Here is a 16372-nt window from a genome sequence, read left to right on the forward strand (position 1 = left end):
CTTAGTACATCGCATCATGGGGTTCATGGTACTGATGTATTTTACTACTGGAGATTTTGACCTTGGTCAGTTGGTTAGGGCGTTGTCTGCTGGGTTTCTATATCCGTCAGTAGCTTCTGAGAGAGGGTAGATAGGAAAAATATTCTTTGAAAATGTCCTCAAAATGAAGTAGTTTGTGAGTTGAATATTTTCACGAATAGTTGAGAGTGTAGTATTCTGATCTAAATCATTTTCCTGTAAGAATTCATTCTCTTGTAGAAGTCATTGTCTTCTAGTTTTTAGTGTTATTGTTCAGAAAACAAATGCATTCAAATTTTTATCCTTTGTATAGAAATCTGTTTTTTCTATGGGTTTTATAGCAAATTCTGTTTGTCCTTTGTGTTCTCAAATTTCAGTTGATGTGGATCGGTTTATACTTGGGTGGACCTTTTTAATTTTGAAACTCATCGCCTTCAGTTTTAAGAAATTATCTTGAAGTATATTGTGTATTGATTTCCTCTTCACTGTTTTCTGTCTCTCTGGAACCCCTTATTATTTAGGTTACTAGACATCCTGGACAAGTCCTCATAATTTTTCTTTGGTTTTCTTTCCTGTTTTCCATTTTTTCCCCCTCTACTTTATGAGAAATTTAATTTTATATTCTAACTCTTCTAGTCAGGTTTTTTAAATTTCTTTTGTATTTTAAATTTATAAGAGCCCTTAATCTTCAAGTGTTTATTTTTTCTTGTCCAACACCCTCATTTTACTGATAAAGAAGCTATAGCCCTGAGAAATTATGAGGCCTAAGATAATGTAGCTATTCTTTTAAAAAAAAAATTTTTTTTTAAACCTTTATTTTTGAGACAGAGCGAGACAGAGCACGAATGGGGGAGGGTCAGAGAGAGGGAGACACAGAATCTGAAACAGGCTCCAGGCTCTGAGCTGTCAGCACAGAGCCCGACGCGGGGCTCAAACTCATGGACCACGAGATCACGACATGAGCTGAAGTCGGACGCTTAACTGACTGAACCACCCAGGCGCCCCTGTAGCTATTCTTTATAGCTACCTGAACATTTGTTGGGTTAAGTTCTTCTCATTTTAAAATTCTTAACCTCAGGGCGCCTGGGTGGCTCAGTCAGTTAAGCGTCCAACTTTAGCTCAGGTTATGATCTCACAGCTCACGGGTTCGAGCCTTGAGTCAGGCTCTGTGCTGACAGCTCAGAGCCTGGAGCCTACTTTGGATTCTGTCTCCCTCTCTCTGCCTCTCTCCCACTCACATGTGCATGCGTTTTCTCTCCCTCTCTCTCTCTCTCTCTCTCTCAAAAATAAATAAACATTAAGAAAAAATTAAAAAAAAAAATCTTAACCTAAATGGCTAATCCTCAGGGAGACCTTCCATGAGCCCATCGGCCATGTTAATTACGTGTGTGTGTGATTCAGGTTTGTACTTTCCTTATGTGACTCCTTTCACACTTGTAAAAACTTGCTCAGGATCTCTTTCCCCTTAGACTGTATGCTTATGAAAGCAAGGCTTTTGTCTGTCTTGTTCACTTGTGTCTACAGCACTTTGCAAAGATCCTTACCAGGACCTGAACTAAAAAGTCAATACTAAATATTTGTTGGATGATGATTAGCTCTTAGTGGCAAATTCAAAATATGTATCCTAGTTTACTTAAAGACCTCTAAAGGACTTGCATGCTTTCTTTTTTCATGTCACTTTTTCAGACTTCTGTGATCTACTTTCTTTAGACTTCTGTGATCCTAATAATCAGTGCATTTTATTTTTCATGTATTTCTTTTAAAAAGATAAGGACTAGGTCAATAAATACACTTTTCTTTTTTGATACTAGGTGGTAATTGAAACTCTGTCAGTGGGAGCCACCATGCTATTACCGCCATTACGAGAACGTATGGAGTTACTTCATTCTCTTTTGCCCCAAGGACCTGATAGATGGGAAAGCTTATCTAAAGGACAGGTGAGCCTTTACCCCGTATCTGAGTAAACCAGTAATATCACACACACAAAAATAGAGGGAAATAAAGCTAATCAGTTGCCATGTGTTCATGGAATAATTCTTGATGGGTCTAGTAAATCCTAATATTTAATGTTTTGTGCTGGAAGAGTTTCCAGAATTCTAATGAAGGTGAAGCAAATGATAATTTATTAAATGATTTGGGGCTAGTTATTAAAATTTCAAAATTTGTTACTTACATTGTCAAGCCAGAGACATTTTATAATGTGTTGAGTTGAAATCAAGGTCATGTGCTACTGTTGGTTCCATGCCCAGAATGTTATGTGAAATTGCTTATATAAAAAGTAAAAGATGACTGTGAAAATATATTTGAGGACATAAATGTGCTTATTCTTTCCATTTTTAATATTACATTATTAATATTATGTACATTAAAATAAGTACATTTTGCTCAACCCAAGTAGAACAATCAATTGTAGAGTTGTAGATTTCAGGGAAAAAGTGGTTCTTACTGGCAATATAATCCACCGATGACTCCAGTGAGTATTTTTTACTAGTTTAGATTTCAGTTGATTCATTTGAAATATTAGAATAAATAGTTACATTGATAATTCTGTAGAACAATGTGTAGTATAATTTATCTGGTAACATTTCCTATTCTTAAAGTGCTAACTAAAATCATTATGCAGAGAATATCATTTTGCTTAGAGTTTGGGTATTATGTATTATTGTAAAAAGGAATAAAATATTATTAGTTACATTTTTTAAATGGTATTAATGGGATAGCTTTTCTTTTTTAAAATTTTTTTAAGTTTTATTTTATTTTTGAATAAGAGAGTATGAGTAGGGAAGGGGCAGGGAGAAAGAGAGGGGATCCCAAGTATGCTCCATACTGCCAGAACAGAACCCGAACAGTGGATCATGACCTGAGCTGAAATCAAGAGTCGGACACTTAACTGACTGAGTCATCTGGGCACCGGCATAGCTTTTCTTTTAAATACATGCTTCCTAAAATATCAGGATATTAAATGGAATTTTTTTTCTTTTTAAATGCATTTTAAACTATTTGTACCTATTTCATGGATGAAAATATTTTTCTTTAGAGAATGCAACTGGATATCATTCTGACAAGTTTACAAGATCATACCCATGTAGCTTCCTTACTTGGCTATAGCTCACCTTCTGATGCTGCTGACCTCTCTTCTGTTTGTACTGGCTATGGAAACCTGTCAGATCAACCTTATGGCACTCAGAGCTGCCATCCAGACACTCATCTGGCTGAAATTTTGATGAAAACTCTCTTAAGAAATTTAGGATTTTATACAGTAAGTTGCTCTTTTTCTTTGTAGTAAAAAAAGAATAAAGCTTGGGGTTTTTTGGTTGTTTTTGTTTGTTGTTTTTTTGGAGGCGATAGGGATGGCTTCAGGTTAAGGTATTTTGACATTTAAATATGTATGAAATGAATAAAACTTTGGGCTTCACTCCCCCAAAGGGGGAAAACATGTGTCAGATCTTCTGAAATACTGTAGAAGCCAAATGACTTGTAATTGAGAATTCCAAAAAGATTTATTTTAGAATTTTACCAATTTTTTCTGATGTCAGTGTAGAAGAATAAACAGATAAAAATAGTCAAAAGCATTTTGCAAAGAAAATAGTGAGGAAGGGAATAATATATACTCCTATAGTTACAATGTGGTTGGTACTTACTAAGAATAGCTGGTCAGTAGAAGACAGTAGATGCTATAGTTTTCCCTGTGTTAGGATGTAGTTAATTCTTAAGTATTTCTTAGATCCATCTCCCCCCGCCCCCCGCCATTTCTGTTGGTTCTGACCCACACTATCATGACCTAATGCTAATACCAGTGTTGTAGTTATTGTCACTGTTGCTGGTCTCTGCATCTTACTGCTGGAATAACCTAGTTGTATTAAATAACCTCATTGTATTAAATTAAAACCCCTTCAGACACTTCATCATTTGGCTTACACACCACTCCTCTGAGCTCATGGACATGACATGTCTGTCTCCAGCTTCCTCTACTAATCTGTGATTTCTTCAAGGAAGCCTTACCAAATAACCCTATTTAACCAAGTAATTATAACTGCATATCCTTAGATCTTAGAGTTACGTGTACTGTATGACTTAACTTTGAATAGTTCATATATTGTTTCATATTGTCTCCTATGCCCCTGAAGGGTCGGGTCTATATATTCTTCTGTGCAAGTCTTAGTGTTCTATTCTGTCCACATTAAAAGGTGGCTAAGTCAGAGTGACAATTGAGCTTATATAATTTTCTTTCAGATTTAAGAATGTAAATTTGATCTGATGTTTGGCTGCACGTGGAATGGGAACAGTGTCATGGTATATCCATTTGTTATTGACAGTACATTTTTTCCAAAGTTGTAAGGGATATTTATGCTGCATTAAAGTAGTGCCTTTCTCTTAAAGTCGACTGGCTGTCACTGTCAAGTGTGAAGCCCATGGGATTCTTAACACCAGAAATATAGTTTGGTGTGCTTGTCCTTTGGAAGAAAACACCCTCCAGTTACTGTGATTTAATAGTTTTGCCTTCAGCTGTAGAAGCTGCTGCCAGGTAATTAGTCATATATCCTTAGGGCAGTTCCTGTATAGCTGTTACATGTACTTTAGGCAAGAATCTACCCTCTTTGACTAGAGATTTCTTAATGCTTTTATTTGTTCTTTTTTTTTTTTTATGTTTATTTATTTATGAGAGAGAGCATGTGGGGGAGGGGCAGAGAGAGAGGGGGGAAGAGACAGGAGGAGAGAGAGAGACAGAGTCCTTGGCAGTGCATGGAGCCTACTTGGGTCTGTCTGTCTGTCTGTCTCTCTCTCTCTCTCTCTCTCTCTCTCTCTCTCAAAGTAAAGAACTGTGAGATCATGACCCAAGCTGAAATCAAGAGTTGGATGCTTAACCAGCTGAGCCACCCAGGTGTCCCTTATTTGGTCTTTTTACAGAGGAAAATACAATCTTGCATTTATATAATTAAACGTGGCACATGCCACAATGATGTGAACGCATTGGACACTACTGAACTGCACATTCAAAAATGGTTAAGATGATAAATTTGATGTTGTATGTATTTTACTATAATTAAAAATAAAATTAACAAGTGAAAATAAATTAAGCAGTGCCTTTCTAATTTCATTAGGGGTGGGGTTGATATGTATGTTATATGGAAATGGAAATAAAATATTAAGTGATTTTGGGCTACAATCCTAAATTATTTGTCCAAATTTGTCATGTTCCCAAGATTTTAAAATGGTGGTGCTTGTCTCTTTGGGCTGCTGTAACAGAATACCGTAGTCATCCATAGACTGGGTGACTTTTAAACAACATATTTATTTCTCACTGTTACAGAGGTGCTGGCAAATTTGATGCGACTAGCTTCTTGGTTCATAGATAGCCATCTTCTTGCTGTGTCCTCACACAACGGAGCTCTCTGGGGTCTTTTTCATATGGGCACTAATCCCTTCCCAAAGGCCCCATCTCCAAATACCACCACACTGAGGATTGGGTTTCAATGTATGAATTTTGAGGGGACACAAACATTCAGTCTATAGCAGTGCTTATTTGGCAGCTTATAATGGTGCTTATATAGCAAGGGCCTTAAAATGTTCTGAGACTCTGTCTTGGATATTGTACACATCGACCATACTTCATGCATAAAGATGTTCATCACATGATTATAAGAAATAAAACTTGGAAACAACTTAAATATCTAAAATGGGTGGTAAATTACGGTATATATGCTCAAGGGAATATTATGACTTTTAAAATTTATATAACCATGGCTTCTGAAAACAAAATATTTGTGAATCTGCTGGAAAAGAGAAGTCTAAACATAGAATATGCAGTATTGTGAAAAAAATGAAATAGTCACAAAAATCAGGAAAGAAATACACTAAAAAATATTAATAGTGAGTTTTCTTTGAGTGTTGGCTAAATGGTAATTATAACTTATTTTTTAAAATACAGTTTTGGTATTTTCTAAATTTTTTACAAGAACAGTTATTTATTTATTTATCTATTTATTTATTTATTTTTTAATGTTTATTTTTGAGAGAGAGATGGAGACAGTGTGAGCAGGGGAGGGGCAGAGAGAGGGAGACAGAATCCGAAGCAGGCTCTAGGCTCTGAGCTGTCAGTGCAGAGCCTGATGTGGGGTTTGAACCCATGGACCATGAACCAAAGTCAGACGCTTAACTGACTGAGCCACCCATGCGCCTCTACAGGAACAATTTTTAAAAAAATATTTTTAGCTTGAACTAATTTAAAACTTATATAAGACTTTCAAGAATCAAAGAATCCCTTCTACCCTTTAGCTAAATTAGCTTCATCTATCTATCTATCTATCTATCTATCTATCTATCTCTCTCTCTCTCTATCTTTCTAAATAGTTTGAGAGTAAGTTATAAATGCCCTCCTGGCTATTCTTAAGCACGTAAGCATGTATTTCTTAAGAAGGGTATTCTTTTGCATAACAGCAGAACAATTACTGAATTCAGAAAATTTAACATTGATACAGAACTATTATCTAATATACAGTCCATATTCAGATTTGTATAAGTGTCGCAATAATGTGTTTATAGCAACCCCTTCTCCCAATCCAGGATCACACTATATTTAGTTGTTATGTCTCTTTAGTCCATTTCTTTTTTTTTCTGCCTATTTTTTCAGTATAGTTGAAATCATTTATTTTTTTATAATCATAACCTAATTTAATTTTGAATAATTGTGTTCATGTGTTCATTTGTGTCATTTCACAGTATGTGGAAACAAAACTTTTACACAAGAGGTATGGAAAGCAACAGCATTAAAATGTTGAAATATGTTTGTGGATCTTATATGATTTTCTCAATTTTCAAAGTTTCTGTGGTGAAATGCGCATTACTTTTGTTTAAACAGTAAAACAAATTGAAATTGCTTGACAAATCTTGCTATCTAATAGCTAAGAACAATAGCGCAAAGATTTAAAGATTGATAACGGGAGAAAGGAGACAGTGGCTTCTTAAGTCAATCATTTATGGTAGGACATTACTTTTATTTTTAAGTACTTCGGATTTAATCTTCTTTTATGTATCATCTTAGGATCAAGCATTTGGAGAGCTAGAAAAGAATAGTGATAAATTTCTACTTGGAACATCATCTTCGGAAAACAGTCAGCCTGCTCATCTTCATGAACTCCTGTGTTCACTGCAGAAACAACTGCTGGCATTTTGCCATATCAATAACATTAGTGAGGTATGTGATTCTTTGCCTTTTATGATGATCTCTCAGGGACCTTGAAACTCAGATATTTGGGTAAACTATGATATTTCTGTACCTTGAATGTTTTACAGTAGTAATATAGGAACTTTTCTCCCCTAGAACTCAAGCAGCGTGGCATTGCTTCATAAACACCTTCAGCTCTTGTTGCCTCATGCCACAGATATTTATTCACGTTCGGCAAATTTGCTCAAGGAAAGTCCTTGGAATGGCAGTGTTGGAGAAAAATTAAGAGGTGTGTTTGGTACTAGATTTGACATTTAATCAGTGATTGTAAAGCAAGAATTCTTAGCCTTTCCAAAGCCTTAAGGGAGCCTGAAACCTCTGAATGGAATAGGAATGATCTTGAATCTCCTTCCTATTGAAGATCTTTTTGATTTTGGTTTGGGGGTGATGGTAATAGTGATTGATATGACTGATCTTAAAAGATGCTGATTGGCATGAAAGAGCCCTAATTTATTGTTTTTAAATTTTTAATTTTTTTGAGAAAGAGTGCATGTGAATGAGAGCATGCAAGAGCAAGTGGGGGAGAGGCAGAAGAAAATGGAGAGAGAAAATCTTAAGCAGGCTCCATGCCCAGCATGGCGGCTGACTTGGGACTTGATCTCAAAACTATGAGATCATGACCTGAACCAAAATCAAGCGTCAGACACTTAACCCACTGAGCCACCCAGGCACCCCCGGAAGAGCCTAATTTAAAGGCGTTGGATGATACATGCTCAAAAAGATTAATTTTAAATGGCATAAAGTGAATTTTTATTTGCTGTTTCTTTACCTTTCTTCAGCATATGCCAAGTGTTTCACTTTCCTCCTGGCAATGCTTTCTTTTTTCTTGGTTTCTGTGTAGTCACAATCATCTTTTTACTCTGTCACTCTGTTTGCTTTTTTCCACTTGGTTCTTATAAGTTCCTCTCTCTTGGACATGCCCTTTAATGTTTAAGACTCTCTGAATTTTGCCTTCAACCCTCTTTTCTCCCTAACTGATCTTATCTGGTCCCATTTTCTTTGACTATATGTTGATTCCTGTATCTGCATCTGGCTGAGAATTCCTTTTTCACACTATTAAAGCCTTTTGTAGTTATCTACTGGGTGTCTCTTCTTGGTTGTCTCAAAGGCAACTAAAATTCAGTATGTCTCTTCAAAACCACCTTATTTCTGAATTTCCCCAACTGAAAAAAGAAAGAAAGAAACTAAAACCATTGTTTTCTGGACACCTCCATTTTGTTGTTCCATAGGTATTTAAAATTCGTTCAAACAGAGCTCATCTCTGAAGATCCTCCCTGCCCCCAAATACGATGAAATATTGAAATAAAATTAATTTAAAACCAATACAGATGAAAAGACAGATGCTTTGAAGTGACCTTGATTTTTTTAAGAAAAGTAAATTCGTTTTAAAAAACATAGAGGGGCACCTGGGTGGCTCAGTCGGTTGAGCATCTCCAACTCTTAATTTTGGCTTAGGTCATGATCCCAGGGTTGTGGGATCGAGCCCCGCATCGGGTTCTGCACTGCTTAAGATTCTGTCTCACTCTCTCTTCCCCTCCCCCACTCTTGCACAAGCCCTCTCTCTTTCTCTCTCTCAAAACATAACATAAATAAAATAAGAAACAAAACACATAGAATGTAAGTATCATGAGGGTAGGAGTTTTTAGTTCTTTGTTTACGGCTGTCTCCTTTTCACCTAGAACAGTGCCTTGTGTGTTGTAGTCAATGAATATTTCTTGAGTAAATCTGAAAATGAGGATAAACTTGTGAATGAGAAATTCATAATGCATTTTAAGGGAAGCAGCTTTAATCTTTTGAATGTGTTGGCACAAGGATATGTGTGTTTTCCCACAAAGTTTCTGCTGGTGGTACTTTCTGGAAGTGAGTAAATACTAATACCACATCAGCTGCCACATAGATGTTTGACAAAGAATTACTGAATTATTGTGCTCTAGTTTTAAGCTAAAATAGTATTTCTTAGGTTTTTTCTTTTTAAAGTTTGTTTGAAACAATTGATCCATGTTGAATTTCTTACCTTTCATAGATGTGATATACGTCTCAGCTGCAGGGAGTATGCTCTGCCAGATTGTTAACTCCCTACTGTTACTCCCTGTGTCGGTGGCACGGCCTCTCTTGAGTTACCTCCTCGACTTGCTGCCACCTCTTGATTGCCTTAACAGACTCCTGCCAGCTGCCGCTCTTTTAGAAGACCAAGAGTTACAGTGGCCTCTTCATGGTAAGTAAGGAGAGTAAAACAATAAATAATGCTTTTGAGAAAAGTTCTTCTTCTTGCACGCATCAGGTAAATCATATCTGTCACTTGGGTGTTTTATGTAATCAAAGGGTAAGGTTGTTATGGTGTAGGAACTTGCAGTCTAAAGGGCAGCTGAAATGGGAAAACTTAAGAAAGGTGCTCATATGTAACAGTGCATAAATAGGGTCTTTACATGGTCATCAGGTTTCAATAGTACATTTCATTGATTCTGAGACACGTTTTTTTCAAATTTTGACATGGTTGAAATTAGGACATATTTTACATCGGATAATAAGAAAGTATTCTTTCATAGTTCAGTCAGCAGCGTGATGACACATTTTAAAATCAATGGATTGATTTGACTAGAAAATTTTATTTCTTAAATGAAGAGAATCTTTAGTTTTAAATCTCTTTGACAGTAAAATATTTTGTATTTTGGTTGGATATATAGATAACTGAATGTAAAAAATGGGAATCTATCTTTATTGTGCGTGGGTTTTTTTTTAAGGCACTTGATAGAATATATATATACGTATATATACATACGTACATATATATACATACATACATATACATATATACATACATATATATGTATACGTATATGTACACGTATATATATCTATACGTGTACGTATACGTATATATATTTATACGTGTGTGTATATGTACGTATATATATACATATATAGTGTGTGTGCATGCCTATGTATATATATACATATATACATACAGCATTCTGATTTTAGGCATGGCACGTGAATTCACTCCAATTTATAAAATATTGATGATCTCATTCAGTTGTATATAGCTTAAAGTACCATGTCTAGAAAACATTAACGCCATTTTTCCATTAAAGTCTATCATAAGGTCATCGGGGCGCCTGGGTGGCTCAGTCGGTTAAGCGTCCGACTTCGGCTCAGGTCACGATCTCGCGGTCTGCGAGTTTGAGCCCTGCGTCCAGCTCTGGGCTGATGGCTCAGAGCCTGGAGCCTGCTTCCGATTCTGTGTTTCCCTCTCTCTCTGCCCCTCCCCCGTTCATGCTGTGTCTCTCTCTGTCTCAAAAATAAATAAACGTTAAAAAAAAATTAAAAAAAAAGTCTATCATAAGGTCATCAGAGGAGTTTGATTATTGAAGTCTTAAAAACCTTTCAAGTTTAAGTGAGGCCACATGTTTTATTAGAAAGAATCCTGGACTAAGGCATAAAACTAGTGACTTGGTTGTATGATCTTGGGCAAGTTGCTTATAATTTCTTAAACCTTGGTTTCTTCTGGAAGGATTGGGATTGGACAAGATGACACTGAGGGCCTGTCTTACTTTAGCATTGTACGGTTCTGTACCAACTAGAGTTAGGTGAAGTTGAGTATCAAGGGTACAACTGTAGCACAGTGTTGATTAGGCTTTATATGGAACTATTCCAGGTTTACTCTTGTTTTCCTAAAGTATATCAGAACTTTTTAAGATTCATCTGTTTGTATTAGGTGAGTTAGGTATCATTTATTTTAGATTTCTGCATCTGTATTCTCATAACTGATATTTTTCTATGATTTCCCATTCTTTGTGTCATTTACTACCATAGTTATACTAATCTCATAGCATCTGTTTGGAGTCTTCCCTTTTTTCTCTTTTCTCTGAGATAATTCGTATAAAATAGAGATTCTCTCTTTTTGAAGCTTTAGAAGACTTTATCTATAAAACTACCTGGCTCTGGCATATGGATAGACTTTGACTATTAATTTTCTTTCCTTAGTGGTTATTGTTGTCATCTAGCTTTTTGTTTCTTCTAAAATTGGGAGTTGATATTTTTCTGGAAAATATAATTTTGTTGTGTTTCAGATTTATTGGCTTAAAATTGTTCATAATACTCATTAATGGCTTCTTTCTTGCTTTCTTTGTTTGTTTCTTTATTATTCCCCACATTTAGATATATTGTGGCTTTGGCAAATAATCTGCTAAATAATGCCAAATAACAAATTTACAGTAGTGGGAATTAATGGTTTCTTTAAAGTATTTTAAATTTATTTTGAGAGAGAGAGAGAGAGAGAGAGAGAGAGAGAGACCAAGTGGGGGAGGGGTAAAGAGAGGGGAACAGAATCCCAATCAGGCTCTGCACTGTCAGCGCAGAGCCTGATGCAGGGCTCAAACTCAAATTTGTGAGATCATGACCTGAGCCAAAGTCAAGAGTCGGACACTTAACTGACCAAGCCACCCATGTGCCCCACTCATTGATGGTTTTTAAAAAAATCTCTATTGTGTCTGTGGTTACATCCTATTTTTTATTTCTAATTTTTAAATTTATGCCATCTTTTATTTCTGGATTATGTTAGAGGTTTGTCCATTTTATCAGTCTTTTCAAATAACAAGCTTTTGGATTTGTTGATCTTCTTTGTTTTTCTTTAAGGATTTCATTGACATCTGTTCTTAATGGCTAAGTGTAGTTTTTCTTTTTTAAGTGAAGAGCTTTTAAAAACAGATGATAGTAAGGAAGCATGGGTGTGGATTTCAGTACCAGACAGTTCTCAGTTCGGGCCTTTAAAACTTAGGAGTCTCTCCCTCCTTCTCCCTCTTCCCTTTCCCTGCTTGTGTGCATTCACTCACTCTCTCTCTCTCTCTCTCTCTCTCTCAAAAAAAAAAAAATTTAATAATAAGTCATTTTACTAAAACAACTCTTGTATCGATTTTGGAGGGATGAGCTGCCTCAGGTACTCACTGTTATGGTGAAATTTGATATGGATAATTAAAAGTAGGAAAACAATCCCTTGGGATATTTTTGTCTTATACTGTTTTAATATTTATCTTAAAATTAGTAACTTTACAAAGGAAGTTTTTATTTGATGGCAAACTTATTAGAATATATTTAAATTAGCCTAGTGAAGAGAATAAATACAGAAAGTGTTATTATTTATATTTTCAATGTAAAATTAATTTGCTTCAATATCTTACTGCAGTGCAATAGAAATGAGAAAGATTGAGACTCTTGAATACCAGATAAGACACAGTTATTAATGATTTTGTCTTCAGGAGGACCAGAACTGATTGATCCTGCCGGCATGCCGTTACCTCAGCCAGCTCAGTCCTGGGTGTGGCTTGTGGATCTGGAAAGAACGATTGCTCTCCTTATTGGGCGGTGTCTTGGTGGTATGCTTCAGGGCTCCCCTGTGTCTCCAGAGGAACAGGACACCGCATATTGGATGAAAACACCACTTTTTAGTGATGGTGTAGAAATGGACACCCCTCAGTTAGGTAATGTGCTTCTCTATAATGTTTAAAATACATGCTTGTGTTTGTACCTCCATTGGAGCTTTCTCTTATTCTGGGTTTGCTGAATAAAGAACTGATAGCAAACAAATGAAACATTAGCTGGGTGGGGGATCTGAGATTTGTAATTTGGAGCCTTCAGAAAAAGTAAAATCCTGCAGCATTGTATAGTGAAAGCCTCCAAACTAGGACAATGTAGGTCTGGTTCCACTCTGTTATTACTTATCACTCATTTTGAGCAAAGTCATTTAATTCATAAAAATGGGAAAATGGTTTGATTATTGTGTTCTGGGGGTTGGAGGTTATGAAACTGTTTCATAGAATGTAAAGCTCTGTAAAGTTTCCATGACTCAGTTTTCAAACACCTCCCAGATGTGAGTGGCAGTCCCTTCTCTCCACCTCCCCCCCACTGCAACCTGTCTACTTTGATGCTGATGCTACTTGTGTAATTCCTCATTTTTTCCTCCCCATTTATGGACCTTTTGGGGTTTCTGTTTCCTGCCTCATCTCCCATTTGTGTACTTTGCTGGTAGGGTAGCTCTCAGACTATCAGAACATGATGACCTCTCCAGTTCCTGAACAGATGATCTAGTTGTTTTATTTAGGATTGATCCTTTAGTCTCTCTGGGTCTCTAACTTTGATCCATAAAAGGAGTTGATTAGACAGCTTATGTGGTCTTACTGACCTCAAATTCATTATTCCTCTGATGAGAGAAAGAGACTCAGTGTCCAAGAAGGAAAGTCTAAGAGAAATCTCCATCTAAGAGGATCTCAACCGAGAGGGAAAACAATAGATAGAAATCAAGTCAAAATTCCCATATTCTGCTTTGGATTTTGGAGGGTTGGGGAGTGGGATTGAGAAGAGCAGTTTAAGATTTTCTCCCTTTTCCAAATAGAGTATCTATTCATCATATCAATTATGAACCAGATAGTGATTCTAGCCATGGCTGATGCCGCTAGACTGGTACTTAGGATACAGTTGTACCAAGAAAAGTAAAATCATGGTTTTTCAAGGAATGTTTAACATTGTAAATATGTTTCCAGTGCTGTTAGTGTTTAGTTCTATGGTAGTTGCAAATGTCCTCCTGAGGACAAAAATATCTTTATCTCTACCTTCCTCATATTTCTGTTACATTTACTTTAGTCAGTTGGTTACATTTTATGTTTAAATACTTGCAGGGATGACTGGGTGGCTCACTCAGTTAAGCATCTGACTTTGGCTCAGGTCGTGATCTCACAGTTTGTGAACTCAAGGCCTGCATTGAGCTCTACGTTGACAGTGCGGAGCCTACTTGGGATTCATTCATTCATTCTCTCTCTCTCTCTCTCTCTCTGCCCCTCCCCCACTCACACTTTCTGTCTAAATACACTTTAAAAAAATACTTCCATGTATTAGGAAAAGGTTACTGTCCTTTGTAAAATTGTAAATATATGGTAATTCAGTTCTATTGTGGGTTACATTGACTTTTGGTATTAGTCCCAAACCTGTCATTTTAGCTATTTTTTTAAATGGGAAATGAACTCTGAATGCCAAAATGTCTCATTAAAAGGTTAGGAACCACTTGAACAAATGTAAATATCAGTAGAGAAATTGTTCATGGTATCTTTGCTCTCTCTTGAATGGTACTTAACTGATTATTTTCCCTTAATTCTAGAAAAAAAGATTAAGTTATTGTCTAGTCCCTTTCCCTGTGTTCCCATATTTCTCAGTGAGGATATCCTTCCATTTTGAACAAAAGAGTTCTACAGGACCTGCACATGTAGGACATTTAGCCTCCCTGACCCCTGCCTACCAAAATGCCACAACTCCTCCCTGGAAGTTGTGGTCACACATCCTTCTGGCTGTGATTAGAAGGTGATACTACCTCCCAATGAGAAATGTTAAAGGACTTTACCTTTGTAGCATCTACTTAAAATGGTTTGAAAGGTATTATTTCATATGGATTAAATAAAAGTGCTGAGATTTTATTTGTAGCACCATAATTATTCAGGTTTAAAATTGATAATTTGAATAATTCTTTTTAGATAAATGTATGAGTTGCCTGCTAGAAGTAGCTCTTTCGGGAAATGAAGAACAGAAGCCTTTTGATTATAAACTGCGGCCTGAAATTGCTGTCTATGTAGACTTGGCATTGGGTTGTTCAAAAGAGCCTGCTCGAAGTCTTTGGATAAGCATGCAGGATTATGCTGTTAGTAAAGGTAAGATGAAGGGGATGAAGTTGGTAAATATGGAGATAGCTTGTGATACTAAAATATTTGTGATATGTATCAATAGAAAATCACAGGAATCACCTTATTTTTTATAGAAAAAAGTATTTTACAAATAACATTAAACATAAGTTTCTTTTTCTTCTTTGTGGAAAATATTCTAGGCATGCAATTTAGCAAACCTACTATGGGAAAATTGAGATTTACATAAAAGATAAATGCAGAGGCAAACATTTTACTGCAGGATCCCTGCAGTGTAAATAGACCTAGTTTAAGAGCCTGTTAATGAATCTCTTCCCTTTGTAAGCCCTAGGGTAAGAACTAAAAAGCTGTATATGTAGAAGTCTAAGCCTGGTCATTTTCCTTCCCTGTAAAACATTTGCCCACTACAGAGTGCTAGTGAAGATACCGATTTGAAATAAGATGGACTATTGAGTACAGTAGTAAAGTGCCATGCAAGTATGTAGTGTTACTTCAATTTCTAATGTTATTTGATAAATAAAATTAACCTTATATACAAGTTTTAAAAAGGCATACCTGATTTCTTTTTAGTTCCCATGCTTTCCTTTTTAATAATGACCTTGATTGTTCAGAATCCCATATCCATAAGTTGTCTTTCTCTGGGTGTTTTTTCTTATCATATATTTAGTTTCCCCCTATTCTTTGAATTGTCTTCCTTCTGTGATAAAAATGGTAAAAGTAAATACATTTTTTTTACCTTTTATTGTCTTTCATTTTGTGTAATAAACATGAAATGAGGTGCATATTGTTTACATCTTTAAAACACCATTAGATATGATACCTTTGAAAGTTTAATTTCATCCAGTTTATTCATTTTATTTATTCATTCTGTATTGTGTTGACTCCAAGCAGAAGTGGAAAAGTATGGTAATGGAGGAGGAAAAAAATTTACTTTCTGTGTTTTCTGATATTCTCTCATATTTGCATTATTTGCTTGGAATGTTCAGTTAGGGATTTGTTTTTTTTTTATCATATCACTTGTTAATTGCAGTTAGGAATTTTTTTTTTTTTAACGTTTATTATTGAGAGACAGAGAGAGACAGAGCGTGAGCAGGGGAGGGGCAGAGAGAGAGAGGGAGACACAGAATCGGAAGCAGGCTCCAGGCTCTGAGCTGTCAGCACAGAGCCTGACGCGGGGCTTGAACTCACAAACTGCGAGATCATGACCTGGGCTGAAGTCAGACGCTCAACCAGCTGAGCCACCCAGGCACCCCTGCAGCTAGAACAAGATATAAACATAAGATGAATAAAAACTCATTGTATGGCTCCCTTTGTGGAATTGCTTGTACACTGTAGCTTAGGCTTTATACCTGAATGGTGGAAGTGTTCTTAGTGTTTGATATGAAATGACCATAACTTTAATGAAGAAAAGAACCCATTACTTTACAAATTGTTATAGGAGGATAAT

General features: G+C 36.1%; 1 protein-coding gene across 10 annotated transcripts in view; it reads left to right on the forward strand.

The window, feature by feature from the left end:
* Window positions 1-16372, forward strand: part of HERC1 (HECT and RLD domain containing E3 ubiquitin protein ligase family member 1) — a 185545-nt gene that overhangs the window by 69287 nt on the left and 99886 nt on the right. For all 10 annotated transcript variants that reach the window (XM_027067475.2, XM_053223904.1, XM_053223903.1 and 7 more), the window contains exons 13-19: window positions 1830-1955; window positions 3056-3277; window positions 7061-7213; window positions 7340-7472; window positions 9267-9458; window positions 12499-12720; window positions 14761-14934. In XM_027067475.2, the coding sequence (XP_026923276.1) occupies window positions 1830-1955; window positions 3056-3277; window positions 7061-7213; window positions 7340-7472; window positions 9267-9458; window positions 12499-12720; window positions 14761-14934 (1222 nt within the window). The remainder of the gene's footprint in view (window positions 1-1829; window positions 1956-3055; window positions 3278-7060; window positions 7214-7339; window positions 7473-9266; window positions 9459-12498; window positions 12721-14760; window positions 14935-16372) is intronic.

This window comes from Acinonyx jubatus, chromosome B3 (genome assembly GCF_027475565.1).
Source record: "Acinonyx jubatus isolate Ajub_Pintada_27869175 chromosome B3, VMU_Ajub_asm_v1.0, whole genome shotgun sequence".
NCBI classification, from domain to species: domain Eukaryota; kingdom Metazoa; phylum Chordata; class Mammalia; order Carnivora; family Felidae; genus Acinonyx; species Acinonyx jubatus.